The sequence below is a fragment of the Protomyctophum bolini genome (assembly GCF_963924005.1).
Source record: "Protomyctophum bolini genome assembly, chromosome: 11".
NCBI lineage: Eukaryota > Metazoa > Chordata > Actinopteri > Myctophiformes > Myctophidae > Protomyctophum > Protomyctophum bolini.
Window position 1 is genome coordinate 5,706,268 of NC_137872.1, and position 17,373 is coordinate 5,723,640.

The 17,373-nt window shown below is 46.2% G+C and overlaps 1 protein-coding gene across 2 annotated transcripts in view; it reads right to left on the reverse strand.

Moving 5' to 3' along the window:
* Nucleotides 1-16,866, reverse strand: part of LOC308324283 (septin-9-like) — a 188,070-nt gene extending 171,204 nt beyond the window's left edge. For both annotated transcript variants that reach the window (XM_080776285.1, XM_080776284.1), the window contains exon 1: nt 16,563-16,866. In XM_080776285.1, the coding sequence (XP_080632411.1) occupies nt 16,563-16,584 (22 nt within the window). In that variant the 5' untranslated portion in view covers nt 16,585-16,866. The remainder of the gene's footprint in view (nt 1-16,562) is intronic.
* Nucleotides 16,867-17,373: the final 507 nt, after the last annotated feature.

Consider the following 17,373-nt stretch of genomic DNA (forward strand, 5'->3'; position numbering starts at 1 on the left):
GAATCTGATCTCAGGTCAGAATGGGTTAATGAAGCAACGTTTCAGTCCCTCCGGACCTTCCTCAGGCAATTTCCTTGGAATTGCAAAACTTCCCATCTTGGAAACAATAATCAATCTGATCTGATCAAGACAATCACGATACATTATCTAGTTTCACTCCCAACAGTTTCTCTATACTTTCTTTGTCTCGGTCGGAGGCATAGAGTAGAATCGGCTCAACGGTCGTCCTAAATATGTTTTTTTACTTTACCAAGCTGGGATGACCAGATCTGATAGCATGTGTGTAAGATAAGGTATATCATCAATATAAATAGATTATACAACTCTGACCATGAAAAGGGAGGGATGGGGAGAGAGATAGAGAGATGAAGAGATAGAGGTAGTAAACTATTGGTAAATGGTGCATCTAAATAGCGCCTTTAAGGTGCTTTACATAGATTGTGCATTACATTCACACACACACATTCACACACCTGTACATAGATTGCACATTACATTCACCCATTCACACACACACACACACACACACACACACACACACACACACACACACACACACACACACACACACACACACATTCATACACCTTTACATACAGTAGATTGAGCATTACCTTCACCCAATTCACACACATTCATACACCGATGGCGGAGAAAACCATGCAAGGCACCAACCTGCACATCGGGAGCAATTAGTTGTTCAGAGTCTTCGACACTAACTTCGACACTAACTCTAGGAGAGCCCTGCACAGGGATCGAACCGGGAACCTTCGGGTTGCCATGTGGCCGGTGCCGGCAGTAAGTAAGTAAGTGATTGTACGAAGCTGAGTGACAGAGATTGCATTTCATCCATTCCAGGGTGTTGGTGTTTGTGGCTGTGATGTGTACAGCGTGGAAGCGAGTGACAACATGAGATGGTGGAAAGACCACTAAATAAACACACACAAACACACGCAATCACGCATGCATGCAGTGCATGTGTGTGTTTGTTTAGTGGGTCTGTGTGTACACAAATGCACACCCACACACACAAATGCACAACCACACACACAAATGCACACCCACACACACACAAATGCACACCCACACACAAATGTATTCGTAATGATGCCATCGTCACTTGCTGAAAATAGCCGATCTACAAGCTTACAACGCGTTGTAAGCTTGTAGATCGGCTATTTTCAGCAAGTGACGATGGCATCATTACGAATGCAACCAAGTGTTATATGACTTGAGTTATACTGGATCTCTTGTCCACTAGTCCCTTCCTAACATTTTAGACTAGTTTTTAATTTGTTGATTGTCAGATTGAATTGTCAGTATATTTAGTCTCAGGTTTAGTCACCATAGCTTGGTTTTCATTTAGTTTTCATTTAGTTTTCGTCAGTGAAAAAAGGCAGTCGATGAACATTTTTCGTCTCAGTTTTAGTCGACGAAATCAACACTGTGACTAAAATAGTACTAGTAGACTAATACAGTGGATCTGTTAGAACGCACGTTCTGTTGTCCATTTATGCATTTTGTTGCAACTGTCATATATGCAATGCTCCGATACAAATAGTACTTCTGAATTACTGTCATACCATAATGCTCCAATACAAATAGTACTTCTGAATTACTGTCATACCATAATGCTCCGATACAAATAGTACTTCTGAATTACTGTCATACCATAATGCTCCAATACAAATAGTACTTCTGAATTACTGTCATACCATAATGCTCCAATACAGATAGTACTTCTGAATTACTGTCATACCATATGCTCCAATACAAATAGTACTTCTCAAAGCTCCAAATGAGTGTAACAGTAGTTACAGCATTGGAATGTGTCACATCATCGGGGCAGTATCAAGTTTCCGAAATACGAAACCAGGCATTTGTGAGGATTTGTGACTTAAATAAACCAGGCCTGAGTTTGGCTCTCCCAGGGACGGACTGACCCCCCCACGACACGAGGGCCCCCGGGGGCCGCTTTTTGACCTCGATGTAACACAATCGACAGCCAATGAAGGGCCTCAAACCCAGTACTGCGCGGTCCAGTTTCCCATGAAGGGCCCCTGAGAGCCAAGGGCCCCACTGGCCCAATGGCTAATTTGGCCCTGCTGGGCTCTCTGACCACCTGGACTGCTTTATTTAGGTTTTCAGGCGACACACACACACACACACACCTTTCACACACACCGTAGCCTACAGTACTTAAGGTACTAAAAGTAAAAGTACTCATATTGCATTCACAAGTTCAAAATGTGTAAAAGATCATTTGAAAATAGCCAATCTACAAGCTCACAATGCGTCGCGGCGAGCTGTCAGTCAGGTGAGGTGACTGACAGCCCACAGCGACAGCGACAGCTGCATTCTTTGGCCAACAGACGATAAACATCCAGAGTGAACTAAGTGGACACTCGAGAACAGGCTCCACCAGGGCAGCTATACGAGAGGGAAGACCCCCCCAACACACACACTCATGCACGCACGCACGCATGCAGGCACACGCACACGCACATGCACAGACACACACACACACACACACACACACACACACACACAGTTTGTATTACTATACTTGAGAATGTAAAAATTACACGCGTGTGAAGTGAGGGGTGCTAATATATTAAAGTCTAACTCATGTCGATTAGGGGATGACAATATGACGTAATGAGTTACAGTATGACGTACATTTCCCCTTCATTGTCAGTGGCGTTTACAAAACAAACATTGAACTGAAGACAAACATTAAACCAAACTGTAACGGCTATACTATTTTTCCCCACACAGACAGGAATCAATGAGGGAATGGATGCATAATAATCTGACTGATAAGCAGAAGAGTTAAATGGCCTTCGGTATCTTATCAACTCCCAATTCCTGGTGTAGCTCCATCTATGTAAGTAAGGCGCCTTAGAAAGATTTCTCCGGGCGCCCGCTGGCCTAGCGGTCCAGGCGCATGCCACATATAGGCTCTGGCCTGACAGCGCGCTGTGTGTCCGAGTCCCGTTCATGACGACCTTTGCTGCATGTTGCTCTCCCCTCCATATTCACTTGATACTATCAATAAAGGCAGAAAAGCCAAAAAAATGTTTGTGCATTATATTACACTTATGCAGATTCCCTGCTACTGAATCTAGTATTTTATTTTCATTTCATATAAGTAGTCCAAAACTATATTCGTATCATTATTATTATTTGCAAACGTAGGTCGCATTTACTATGAAAACCTGCATCTCCCGTCAGTTAGACCCGCCTCCATATATGGTCACGCCTCGTGACATCACGCCTCCATGGTCACGCCTCGTGACATCACGCCTCCATGGTCACGCCTCGTGACATCGCGTCTCCATATATGGTGTCTCGTGACACGTCACACCACCATATATGGCCATCTCCATATATGAAGATCACGACGTCACACTGACCTCATCTAACCCTGGATAACCACACGTGGAGAAGACTGGATCTAGATCTGCATATAATTCATTATGGAGCCAGCCAGCAACTCTACATCTGACCTCGAACCCTTAGAAAGTGTGTAGTGTATTGTATTGTAATGTATTGTATTGTCGTTGTTGCGCGTGTCTAAGTTAAACAGCCTTGTCTAGGTAGTGCCTGCTTGTGAGTGAGAGACAAATACATTTGTCTTCATAATGAGTGACAGATGAGCCCCTCATGATTTGTTGGAACTCCCCCTCTCTTCCTCCCAGGCTCTTTGTAACACTGTTGACTTTAAAACCTGCGTCTTCCTAAAAGGCCAATGCATGTTATTCCTGCCCTATATACGTCTGAACTTGTCTTGGGAAAGGAAGGTGACGTGACTCGAACATTTGACTGAAGGAGCACGTATTGCGTTGGTTCTCAAAGTGCGGTCCGGGGGACCCCTCAGGGGTCCTCCTGGAGGCGGTCCTTGGCCAGGGGTTTATACCCATCGTCCTAGATCATTATATATTCGCCCTTTGAGACATTATACATTTAGCTTCTCAGACCCCAAACTTATTTGAAGAATATGTGGTTGCCGTTGGATAAGATTTATCCAAGCGTTTATCAAAAATAACAATTCTTCTGCATTATCTAATTGTGTAGATGATGATGATTGATTGTTTATTTATTTCCGTGTCCTGCACACAATGTGCCCAAGACTAGACTTCTTGTACATTAATGTAATGCCGATGTTTAACAACACAAATGAATCACACTTATGCTCTCAAGAGTTAAAGATCTAGGCTATAAGGGGTTTGGTTGGTTACCAACTCACCAACTCTCCATCATTTGGCTGGGGACCACCTGGAACCCCCTCAAGAACCACTGGTGGTCCCCAGGTCACTGGTTGAAAACCACTGTCCTAGTCAGATGACTATGCATTTGATGTATTGCCTTGTGTTTGCCTTGCTTGCCGTAAGTCAATCTGCTAAATGCAGTTTTATGTAGTAAATGCAGCATTACAATAACTCTAACCACACTCTATTGATATTTCAGAAGATAAGATCTACTATAGTGTGTACATCTGAACCCCTTTTGGTGTTAGCATTATGTAATGCTTTATTAGCTATTGAAAAATAGCAGATCTACAAGCTCTAGATCTAGAGAAAACTATGTGAAGACATTTTTAGGATCTGATCTCAGGTCAAAATGGGTTAAGGCATATAAGTCTTCTCTTCTGGGGTCCCTGCATGGCCCATTCATTCAGCTGGGGGTCCATGATGGCCAATACATATCAATGTGGGGGTCTTTGACTTGAAAAAAGTTTGAGAAGCACTGATAGCCTTAACCCATTCTGACCTGAGATCAGATTCATACGAGGTTTCCACTGGACAACACACTGGGTCTGATGAACCCATTCTGACCTGAGATCAGATTCTAAAAATGTCAGTCGCTCTTCGATTTTTCCAAAAAATAGCAGACCTACAAGCTCGTATCGCGCCACTCGGTGGCGCGATACGAGCTTGTAGATCTGCTATTTTTCAATAGGTAAAGCATAACATGATGCTGAACACCAAAATGGGTGCCCGGTCAGAATGGGTTAAGTCCCCCCCAAACACAGCGCACCCCTTTCTCTCTCCCTGCAAAGCCCTTTGGGCTCAGTGCAGAAAGCACACGGGCTTAGGTCATATCCCTGTGGAATGCCACGGCTTTCTCAACTCTCCTTCCCAGAAGGCTTTGTGTGCAAATAAGAGAGTCTCACACAGAGCTGCACCGATGAGCCACATGCATGTCGGGTCATGCCAGCCACATACACACGCATGCACGCACACGCACACGCACAAGCGCGCACGCGCACACACACACACACACACACACACAAGCACACACCCCTGCCTGCCCCCACTGCCTGACATGTGTGGAGCTGTCACATTCTTTGTCAGAGCTGAGCTTCGGGAAATTGACTAATAACAATGTGTGTGTGTGTGTGTGTGTGTGTGTGTGTGTGTGTGTGTGTGACTGACTCTGTGTGTGGTGTTTAGACAAGCACCAAAGATGTGGGGTGGGTGACTTTGAGAGAGAGACAGAAGGGGGGGGGGGGATACTCGCCCTTTCTGTGCAGGGACAGGTGTGTGTCTGTCTGTGTGTTGTGTACGCATTGCACGTGCATTTAGCGCGTGTGCACGCGCGCGCACACACACACACACACACACAAAATTTACCGGCTCTGTTTTGCTTATGTTGTACCCATAACGTCAGAAATGTGCATGTGTGTGTTTGCGCCGTGCATGTGCGTTTGTGCGGGTGCGTGTGTCTGTGTGCCTGTGTGTGTGTGTGTGTGTTCGCCCATGTGACCCCTCGTAGTTGAACCCAATTTGTGAGCTGTCTGGATCAATGAATAACCAGCGCACGCACTAACACACACACACACACACGCACAAACACACACACGCACGCACGCACGCACGCACTGCCTTGCACTGTGCGCTGCGTCTCTCGGGCCTGTTGTTTACGTTGCAGAGGAGGAGGGAAAGCCTTTGATTTGTCGGATGGTAACTTCAGTTCCAGAGTCTATAAACCGTGTTCAGACACATGTTATATCTAGATATCTGCCCTGTTATCTGGCGTGCCGACGGCTGCTCGCCTAACCCTCAATTTGAGCTTCCCGAGGAGCCCAGCAGCCAATGATGGACTGCACACCACATCCTGGGACACGTGGACAGCACATACATGTACCCACCATCACACCACATCCTGGGACACGTGGACAGCACATACATGTACCCACCATCACACCACATCCTGGGACACGTGGACAGCACATACATGTACCCATCATCACACCACATCCTGGGACACGTGGACAGCACATACATGTACCCATCATCACACCACATCCTGGGACACGTGGACAGCACATACATGTACCCACCATCACACCACATCCTGGGACACGTGGACAGCACATACATGTACCCATCATCACACCACATCCTGGGACACGTGGACAGCACATACATGTACCCATCATCACACCACATCCTGGGACACGTGGACAGCACATACATGTACCTATATCATCACACCACATCCTGGGACACGTGGACAGCACATACATGTACCCATCATCACACCACATCCTGGGACACGTGGACAGCACATACATGTACCCACCATCACACCACATCCTGGGACACGTGGACAGCACATACATGTACCCATCATCACACCACATCCTGGGACACGTGGACAGCACATACATGTACCCATCATCACACCACATCCTGGGACACGTGGACAGCACATACATGTACCCATCATCACACCACATCCTGGGACACGTGGACAGCACATACATGTACCCATCATCACACCACATCCTGGGACACGTGGACAGCACATACATGTACCCACCATCACACCACATCCTGGGACACGTGGACAGCACATACATGTACCCACCATCACACCACATCCTGGGACACGTGGACAGCACATACATGTACCCATCATCACACCACATCCTGGGACACGTGGACAGCACATACATGTACCCACCATCACACCACATCCTGGGACACGTGGACAGCACATACATGTACCCATCATCACACCACATCCTGGGACACGTGGACAGCACATACATGTACCCATCATCACACCACATCCTGGGACACGTGGACAGCACATACATGTACCCATCATCACAGCACATCCTGGGACACGTGGACAGCACATACATGTACCCATCATCACACCACATCCTGGGACACGTGGACAGCACATACATGTACCCATCATCACAGCACATCCTGGGACACGTGGACAGCACATACATGTACCTATCATCACACCACATCCTGGGACACATGGACAGCACATACATGTACCCATCATCACACCACATCCTGGGACACGTGGACAGCACATACATGTACCCATCATCACACCACATCCTGGGACACGTGGACAGCACATACATGTACCCATCATCACACCACATCCTGGGACACGTGGACAGCACATACATGTACCCACCATCACACCACATCCTGGGACACGTGGACAGCACATACATGTACCCATCATCACACCACATCCTGGGACACGTGGACAGCACATACATGTACCTATATCATCACACCACATCCTGGGACACGTGGACAGCACATACATGTACCCATCATCACACCACATCCTGGGACACGTGGACAGCACATACATGTACCCTTCATCACACCACATCCTGGGACACGTGGACAGCACATACATGTACCCATCATCACACCACATCCTGGGACACGTGGACAGCACATACATGTACCCACCATCACACCACATCCTGGGACACGTGGACAACACATACATGTACCCATCATCACACCACATCCTGGGACACGTGGACAGCACATACATGTACCCATCATCACACCACATCCTGGGACACGTGGACAGCACATACATGTACCCACCATCACACCACATCCTGGGACACGTGGACAGCACATACATGTACCCATCATCACACCACATCCTGGGACACGTGGACAGCACATACATGTACCTACCATCACACCACATCCTGGGACACGTGGACAGCACATACATGTACCCATCATCACACCACATCCTGGGACACGTGGACAGCACATACATGTACCCACCATCACACCACATCCTGGGACACGTGGACAGCACATACATGTACCCACCATCACACCACATCCTGGGACACGTGGACAACACATACATGTACCCATCATCACACCACATCCTGGGACACGTGGACAGCACATACATGTACCCATCATCACACCACATCCTGGGACACGTGGACAGCACATACATGTACCTATCATCACAGCACATCCTGGGACACGTGGACAGCACATACATGTACCTATCATCACACCACATCCTGGGACACGTGGACAGCACATACATGTACCCTTCATCACACCACATCCTGGGACACGTGGACAGCACATACATGTACCTATCATGCACTCAACACACCTTAAAACTATAGAGATATGTCCCGATATACTATATCGGATCGGCCCTTATCTGTCATGTCGGGTCATATCGTTGTTATCGGTGAATATGCCAGTCTAACCAGCGATCCGACACAGGGGTAAGGAAGGGGTTGACACTATGGCAGGTAAATAAAATGTTGGGACATGTGGAGTTTGCTTTGGAGTTGCCCCAAACGGCAAGTGCACATTTGAGTGAGGAGTCTGCTATAAACACAACACCAGATATATAGCTAGATATATCTCAGATCTGAACGAACACCTCTAAGGGCAGCCGAAAGAAAGTGGCACAAGACAAAGCTACCAGATGACCTTTCCCACTTTCACTCACTCCTTTCTGCCTTCGCCCTCTCACTAACCACTGCTAAAACCTCTTTCTACCACACCAAAATCCAATCCTGTACTTCTAACCCAAGGAAGCTCTTCTCCACTTTCTCCTCCCTCCTTAAACCCCCTCCCCCCACTCAACCTGCATCCCTCACTGCTGATGTTTTTGTCAACTACTTCGAGAAGAAGGTTGATGATATCAGCAGCAACTTTCCTCCCCTCCCACATAAAGTGGCATCTGACTCAACCAACACTAACCCCAACATACCATGCATGTCCTCCTTCTCTCCTCTTTCCCCAGACGAGGTTCTACAACTAGTGACATCCTCTAGACCTACCACCTGTCCTCTTGACCCTGTCCCGTCTCCAATCTTCCAGACCATCGCACCTGATCTGCTCCCCTTCATCACCTCCATCATCAACACCTCAGTAACCTCAGGCTGCGTCCCATCTGTCCTCAAGTCAGCCAGAGTAACACCACTCCTCAAGAAACCAACTCTTGACCCCTCAGATGTCAAGAACTACAGACCGGTATCACTCCTTTCATTTATTTCTAAAACCATTGAACGTGTTGTCTCCAACCAGCTCTCTCTCCATCTCTCACAGCACAACCTGCTGGATCCCAACCAGTCCGGATTTAATAAGGCCCACTCCACAGAAACTGCCCTGCTGGCAGTCACAGAAGCACTACATGCTGCCCAAGCTGCTTCCCACTCTGCAGTACTGATCCTCCTAGACCTATCGGCAGCATTTGACACAGTGAACCACCAGCTGCTCCTAGACACCCTAGCGGATCTAGGCATCGGTGGAACGGCACTAAAGTGGTTCTCTTCCTACCTCACCGACCGGACCTACCAGGTTTCCTGGAAAGGTCTGTTATCATCCCCCCGTACCCTCCAAACTGGGGTCCCACAGGGATCTGTACTTGGTCCCCTCCTTTTCTCACTGTACACTAAATCCCTTGGCACTATCATCTCTGCTCACAATATATCCTATCACTGCTACGCCGATGACACACAACTGTTTCTATCCTTCCCCCCCTCTGCCACTCAGGTGGAAGAGCGCATCACCGCATGCCTGGCTGACATCTCACAGTGGATGTCCTCCAACCACCTCAAACTGAACCCAGACAAGACTGAGCTTCTCTTCTTCCCAGCTAAGTCCTGCCCTATGCGGGAGCTAACTATCTCCGTAGACAACGCCCTGGTAACGTCTGTCCCAACAGCCAGGAATCTTGGTGTTGTCCTGGACAGTCAGCTCTCGTTCAAAACTCACATCACAGCTGTCACTCGATCCTGTAGGTTCACACTCTATAACATACGACGAATTAGACCGTTCCTCACCCAGGAATCAGCCCAGCTCCTAATCCAGACAACAGTCTTGTCAAAACTTGACTATTGTAACTCCCTCCTTACTGGCCTACCAGCATGTGCACTTAAACCTCTCCAGCTGATCCAAAATGCCGCAGCTCGCTTGGTCTTCAACCAGCCAAAATTCTCACATGTCTCCCCCCTGCTCCGTTCCCTCCACTGGCTCCCGGTCGCTGCCCGCACAGAATACAAAACTCTGATGCTGGCATTCAAAGCAACCAAAGGTATGGCTCCCCCATATCTTGCAAGTATGATCGCACCCTACAAACCCTCCCGCTCACTCAGATCAGCCAACGCAGGGAAGCTGGAAGTACCCTCACTAAAAACGCCGGGACAACACTCCACACGTCCCAAACTCTTCTCCCTTCTGGCTCCAAAACTGTGGAATGCACTTCCCATTGCAGTCAGAACTGCAGCATCACTCCCAATCTTCCGCCGTAGTCTGAAAACCCACCTTTTCAGACTCCATCATGGCCCATAGCACTTACCCCACCCCCTTAGATAGCAATTCTGTAGACTTAGATAGCATTTGATACAGACTTATAGCATGTTATGTAGACAGCATAAGTGCATTGTATGTGCTATTGTCATAGCACGTCATAGTACATATGTATAGCATAGTAGTATAGATGTATAGCTTATATGTATAGTTTCATTATAGATATTCCACTGTTACTTTCTTAGCTTACGCATGTTTCATGATAAATGTTTTTATGTGATGTATACCCATGCTTTTTTGTTCTTGCTTAATGTAAGTCGCTCTGGATTAAGAGCGTCTGCTAAATGCCTAAATTGTAAATTGTAAATTGATAGCTATAAACACAACACCAGATATAGCTTAGTATAAACACAACACCAGATATATATCTACATACAGCAATAAACACAACATGAAATCACGACGCTGGTATCGGTATTGGCTAACACAGAAATTGAGGTATCAGGATCGGATCGGATGTTTGGCAAAAAGAAAACACACACATATAATATGGATTGTGTAGTTAAATGATTGTGATGCATCATGCTGCATAGAGTATGCATGTGACATCATCATCATCATAAAGTCCTATCTGATTGCATTAAACAACTCGATTTGCCACCCACTTTCTGCATGTGCATAGCCACTTTTAATAATTGTTTTTTTAACCCTTTAAAAAAAAAAAAATCAGAAATAGCAGATCTACAGTACCAGCTCGCAGCGCGGCACTAAGTAACGCACCGCAAGCTTGTAGATCTGCTATATTTGAGAAGTCCACTGCTGGAATACCTAAGAGTTTAAACTATATTTTGTTGTTTTGTTTTGTTTAACTTATGCTGCTATATATAGCACCAATCTACAACAACACAGATGCTTTCCCAATTCCCGGTCATAATTAAAACCGCAAAACTCTGCTGGGAACCAAGATCATTGTAATTAGCATTAACGACAAGCAGCTTGGGAAGAGCTAATCAAGGTCACCGATCAGGGTCACGGCAGTATACTGCGGCGCAGTGGTTCCCAAAGTGGGGTCCCGGGGACCCCCGGTGGGTCCTTGAGGGAGTTCCAGGGGGTCCCTAGCTAAATGATAGTTTGTATCGAAATGGACACTTATGGGTCTGGAACTCAGAGAGTTAAAACATTATAAATTGGGTGTCCCAGAGATATAAATGCCATTACATGGGGGGTCCGTAGACTAATATGCATGTCAAACTGGGTACGGTGTCACTGTACGCTCTCAAGAGTTACATTTATTGTTAAACTTCTGCATTACTTAAGTCTACAAAATTTTAGAATGTAGACCATTTTTTTTATGGTCTACATTCGCCACCACAAAAAAAAAAAAAACAACAACAAAACATTCTTTAGTCTTGGGGTCTGAGAGGCTAAATCTCATCAAATGGAGGCTCTGTGGCTCAAATGCCCAAATGGGCCGTGATACAAAAACCACTGCTGTGGTAGAATCCAGTCAGTCAGGCTGCCTGCCTGCCATAGTTTGATACTGTAGTAGAATCCAGTCAGTCAGTCAGTCAGGCTGCCTTGCTTGCCTGCCTGCCTGCCGTAGTTTGATAAGAAAAGCAAAAACACATAAATCTAGTGGCGCTCGCCTCGGGGGCACATCGGCTGGGAGGGGCGGAGGATCTCAACCATAAAGCTGTCAGTCAAAGTGGATTTACATGTCGTCTACGCAAAGCAAACACGGTAGCTAGCTGGGATGGTCTGTTCCTCTCTCTCTCTCTCTCTCTCTCTCTCTGCAGCACAACATGAATGAACGGGGGACATGGAAATGAGTCAACGTTTAGTTTGTTTGCACTTTACAGTTTCAAACCGACAAAACCGTCCGACAAACGGCGAAAATAGCGTTAACTACGAGATCATGTGACCCACAGGATCTGCTACTTTTTAAACATTTTAAAACATTATTGCAGCAATTTGTTTTGTTGTTTTTTTTGCAATTTTTAAAAAATGTAAAATCAAATGAAAATCTTTGTGAAGATTTTTTTTTTTTTCATTTTCCCCTACAATGACAAGCCCCCCCCACAAAAAAGAAATATATAGGGCCGCCAGACAGGTTTTGTAAAAAGTGGTAAAACCCCAACACAACATACAGCAGTACCTGCATGTTCTTTAGCCTGAAGCCCTCAGTCATTCAGGGCACATGAGGTCAGCTTTCTCAGTCACTTTTAGTTCCTCCCCCCCCCCCCCCCTCCCTCCCTCCCTCCCTGCCTGTCGCCCTGTGTGATCAGGGCCTGGGGGTCCCTGTGTGATCAGGGCCTGGCTGTCCCTGTGTGATCAGGGCCTGCTGTCCCTCCCTGATCAGGGCCTGGCTGTCCCTGTGTGATCAGGGCCTGGCTGTCCCTGTGTGATCAGGGCCTGGCTGTCCCTGTGTGATCAGGGCCTGCTGTCCCTGTGTGATCAGGGCCTGGGGGTCCCTGTGTGATCAGGGCCTGGGGGTCCCTGTGTGATCAGGGCCTGGCTGTCCCTGTGTGATCAGGGCCTGGGGGTCCCTGTGTGATCAGGGCCTGGGGGTCCCTGTGTGATCAAGGCCTGGCTGTCCCTCCCTGATCAGGGCCTGGCTGTCCCTGTGTGATCAGGGCCTGGCTGTCCCTCCCTGATCAGGGCCTGGCTGTCCCTGTGTGATCAGGGCCTGGCTGTCCCTGTGTTCTGGTTTACTTTACCCAGACGAGACAGACAGTGACTGGTTCAACGAGTCTCTGTCTGTCTCACAGATCTGTTCCACTGCACTCTTCACACCGGGTCTCTGAAATAAATCCTACCACACGACAGGGTGGATCATTTCATCAGCGCGCGTGCCCCGCGTACCTTACGCCATCACAGCATGGACGGATCCTCGTCAGCGGTGAGGGGGGGGGGGTTTACTTAAGTAAAAGTATCAATACTGCAATATAGAAATATGGGGTTAAAAGCAAAAGTCTGGAATTGAAAATGTACTTGACTAAAAGTACAAGAGTATCAAACTGTAGTTTAAGTCTGTTTTAAAAAGAAAACTTTGAGCTACAAGCTCACAAATGCGTCACATCGCGACACATTGTGAGCCAAAATGTATACAGTATAGGGCTGAAGAGGGGAATGTATGTTTTGTAATAATAATCAAAATTGGCAAGTAACTAAAGTTTTCAAATTAATGTAGTGGAGTTAAAAGTACAATATTTGCCTCTGAGACGTAGTGGAGTAGAAATACATTTTTTTGGTATTGGAAATTGGAGTCAAACTAAAGCTCAAAAAGTGAATGTATATTTAGTTGTTTTACTTTACACCCCGGCCTGGCTGGCTGGCATGGCTGCGTTTGGCACGGTCACAAAGAGGAAACTCAATAAGGCTCCATTGTGTGACTCATATAGAGCGCCGCAGTCCCTCCCCCTTTCAGAAAAGCGAGTGGCCCAGGAAATGAAACCCCAATGCATTCTCCCATCGGCACTTCTAATATAATTTATTTAAAGACGGTTACGCCGCGGACAAAGCCAACTCGGATCGTGACGAATCATGACAATGAACACAATGTTTTGGGGCCGATCAAATCATTAGAAAGAAGAAAAGAAAGTCAGGAGACAACACTATTTGTTTTGTTTTTCGTCTTATAAATTATTTGATCGGCCAAAAACATTGTGTTCATTGTCATGATTTGTCACGATCCGAGTTGGCTTTGTCCGCGGCGTAACCGTCTTTAAATAAATTATATTAGAAGTGCCGATGGAAGAATGCATTGGGGTTTCATTTCCTGGGCCACTTGCTTTTCTGAAAGGGGGCGGGACTGCGGCGCTCTATAGAGGAGCTATTCAGATAACAGAACCGTATACTCTGTGATATCATATGGACCAATATAAATCACTCCCCTCTGATGATCACTAAGTTCTACTGCTCTGCTCACCTCTGGAGAGACTCAGGAGACAGAGAGGCTCCCGTGTTCGGTATGGTTTCGTCCTAAATGTCCGTCCACTCTTATTCTTATTGTCTATCTCTATATTGTTATCATTATCTAGTGTTGCTCGATTCATTGAAATAAGACCGCGATCTAGATTCAGACACCTATGCGATCTCATTTCTACATTTTGCGCAAGAATGCTGCAGCACTAGTTGGCTGTCCAATTCATTTTAGTTATACTCTTGTGTTTTTTGCTACAAGAGCGAGACTTTAAGAGAGTTTAGGGTTGTCTGTTTAAAGCCACAGTAGTTGTTTGTGCCACATTTTGAATTTAAAGACAATACATATTTTCATGAAAAACATATCGTGATCTCAATTCTTGTGAGGAAAATCGAGATTCACATTTGAGCAAGAATCGTGCAGCACTATTATACTATCTGGTTGCTAGTGTCCCCTTAGACCAGGGGTCTTCGACAGACGACAGGGGGTCTTCAGGGGGTCCCAAGGGGGTCCTCAGAATTACTACAAGGGGTGTATCCAAATATGTTTTTTTTTTCTTTCATAATTAACCACATAAACCCTAGAAGCCCAATTCTGAAGGGAACAATTAGCCAAAACAAATAGCAGATCTAAAAGCGCACCCAGCACCTCATCGTCGATGTTTGTACACATTAACATGAATCCAACTAAAACGACACAGCACTAATGATAACAGTACTGTCAAAAACAAGTCTATGAAATCTATGAAAAGGTTTAATCTGCAACACAACCGTAGGCTATATGATGTATTGTGTAGTGGGGGCCTAGTGGTCCCTGCTTCATCTCCCAATGGCAAATGGGGCATTTATATATAGCGCATTTATCCAAAGCGCTTTACATAGAGTGTGCATCACATTCACCCATTCACACACGTACACATTCATACACCTTTGCATAGATTGTGCATCACATTCACCCATTCACACACGTACACATTCACACACCTTTACATACGTAGTGTGCATTACATTTTACATTCACACACACCTTATGGTGTCGTCCACAGTTAACAGTCCGTTTTCTATTGAGTTGTGCTTGAAATGTACTGTAATTCTCCAATCTGTTAATAAATACTTCAATCAATCAATCAAACCGATGGCGGGGGAAACCATGCAAGGCACCAACCTGCATATCGGGAGCAAATTAGGGGTTCAGTGTCTTGTTCGAGGACACTTCGACATCAACTCTGTGGGAGCCCACAGGGATTGAACTGGGAACCTTGTGGTTCCCATACAGCCATTCTACGGGCCACTCTCTACCCCTGAGCCTCTGCCACCCTTATAGCTCAGCTAAGGGGTCCAACTGTGCCACTCCTAAGACCCCTGCCTTAGCCTGTATCTCCTTAATTGTTCTTCTGGCCATCCAGGCCGTACAGCCTGGATGGGTTTCCCCACATGGAAACCCAACAAAGGTGTGTCTAGCACTGGTATGTATATAGCAGACAGATCGTGATAAGTCTTATTTGGTCACAGTGGTTCCCTATGGAGACAAAAAGAGTGCCCTTTGTGTCTCCATACGGAACCACTAGTATGACCAAATATGACTGTCATCAAATTATTGTTTTAGGAATTAAAAAAATGTCCATGAATTCAAGTCTCCATGGGGTGAGTAATCGATAGAGAGAAAAAAGGCATTTTAATTGGGCAGTGAACCATTGAACTATCCCTTTAATGACAATCAAGTTCTCTTTCACTTTCTTCCCCCCCCCCTCCTCTCTCTCTCTCTCTCTCTCTCACACACACACACACACACACCCGCCTCTCTTTCTCTCTCTCTCTCTCTCACACACACACACACACACACACACACACACACACACACACACACACACACACACACACCCCCGCCTCTCTTTCTCTCTGTCTCTCTCTCTGGGTGGACAAGTTAGTTGACACACAGGGGCAGGGGCTATCCCAAATGTTACTGTACTTTTACATGTAAGAAGAACGTAAACAATAGGCATGTACGTTGTAACAACAACAACAACAACAAACAACAACAACACGAGCTGTACGTACCTGAATATCCAGATTTCTTCATGGTGTGGTTGGTTGTCAGAGTCGCTGTTGTTTCCCCAGTGTAGAAGTGTTGATGTGTTGAACAGTGTCCGTCAGAAAGGTGACCCCGGAGCTCATCCACTGACTCACTGACCGACGTTATGCTACTATTATTATAATGTCCGTGGAGCGTGTGTGTCAGTAATTCTCCTTCACACTCTGAGTTAACGTGTTGTTTGTACCGTAACTTTGAGTAAAGTACAGTTCTAAAGTCTGTAGGGAGCAGCAAGGTCGCAGTGGGAGAGAGAGAACAGATCCTGTGGGAATGAATCCAATCACACCTGCATGCTGCCTGTCTCCTGCAGGGCTGAACGCACGCCCCCGCGTCCACGAGGGAGTGGTCTGTAACTGTACACTGTTACTGTATCATATTTAAATGTAATATATAGTAAAACGAAACGGTAAATGGTCAAAAAACCCAAATTAACGGTTAGGCCATACACTCGCCACAGGATAGGTGGGCAGACTGGGCACTATAGGGACAACTGGGCACCTCGATGTAAAACCGACTATCATGGTGAAAATGTTCAAGAAATATATATATTTGAGGGCCTACTTATTTATTTATTATTATTATAAAAATAAAATAAAACATTTTGGTGCCCACTCTTCCTTGGTGCTCACTGCTCACTCACTCACCCGCATCTGTTACCAAATAAGCTTATCAAACCGTAAAACGTTTGCTTTAAAACATGTTTAAATAGTCTCAACTCGATCGCGCATTTATAAACCGACGGCGACGATATATTAATTCCAATTATTTGCCATTAGC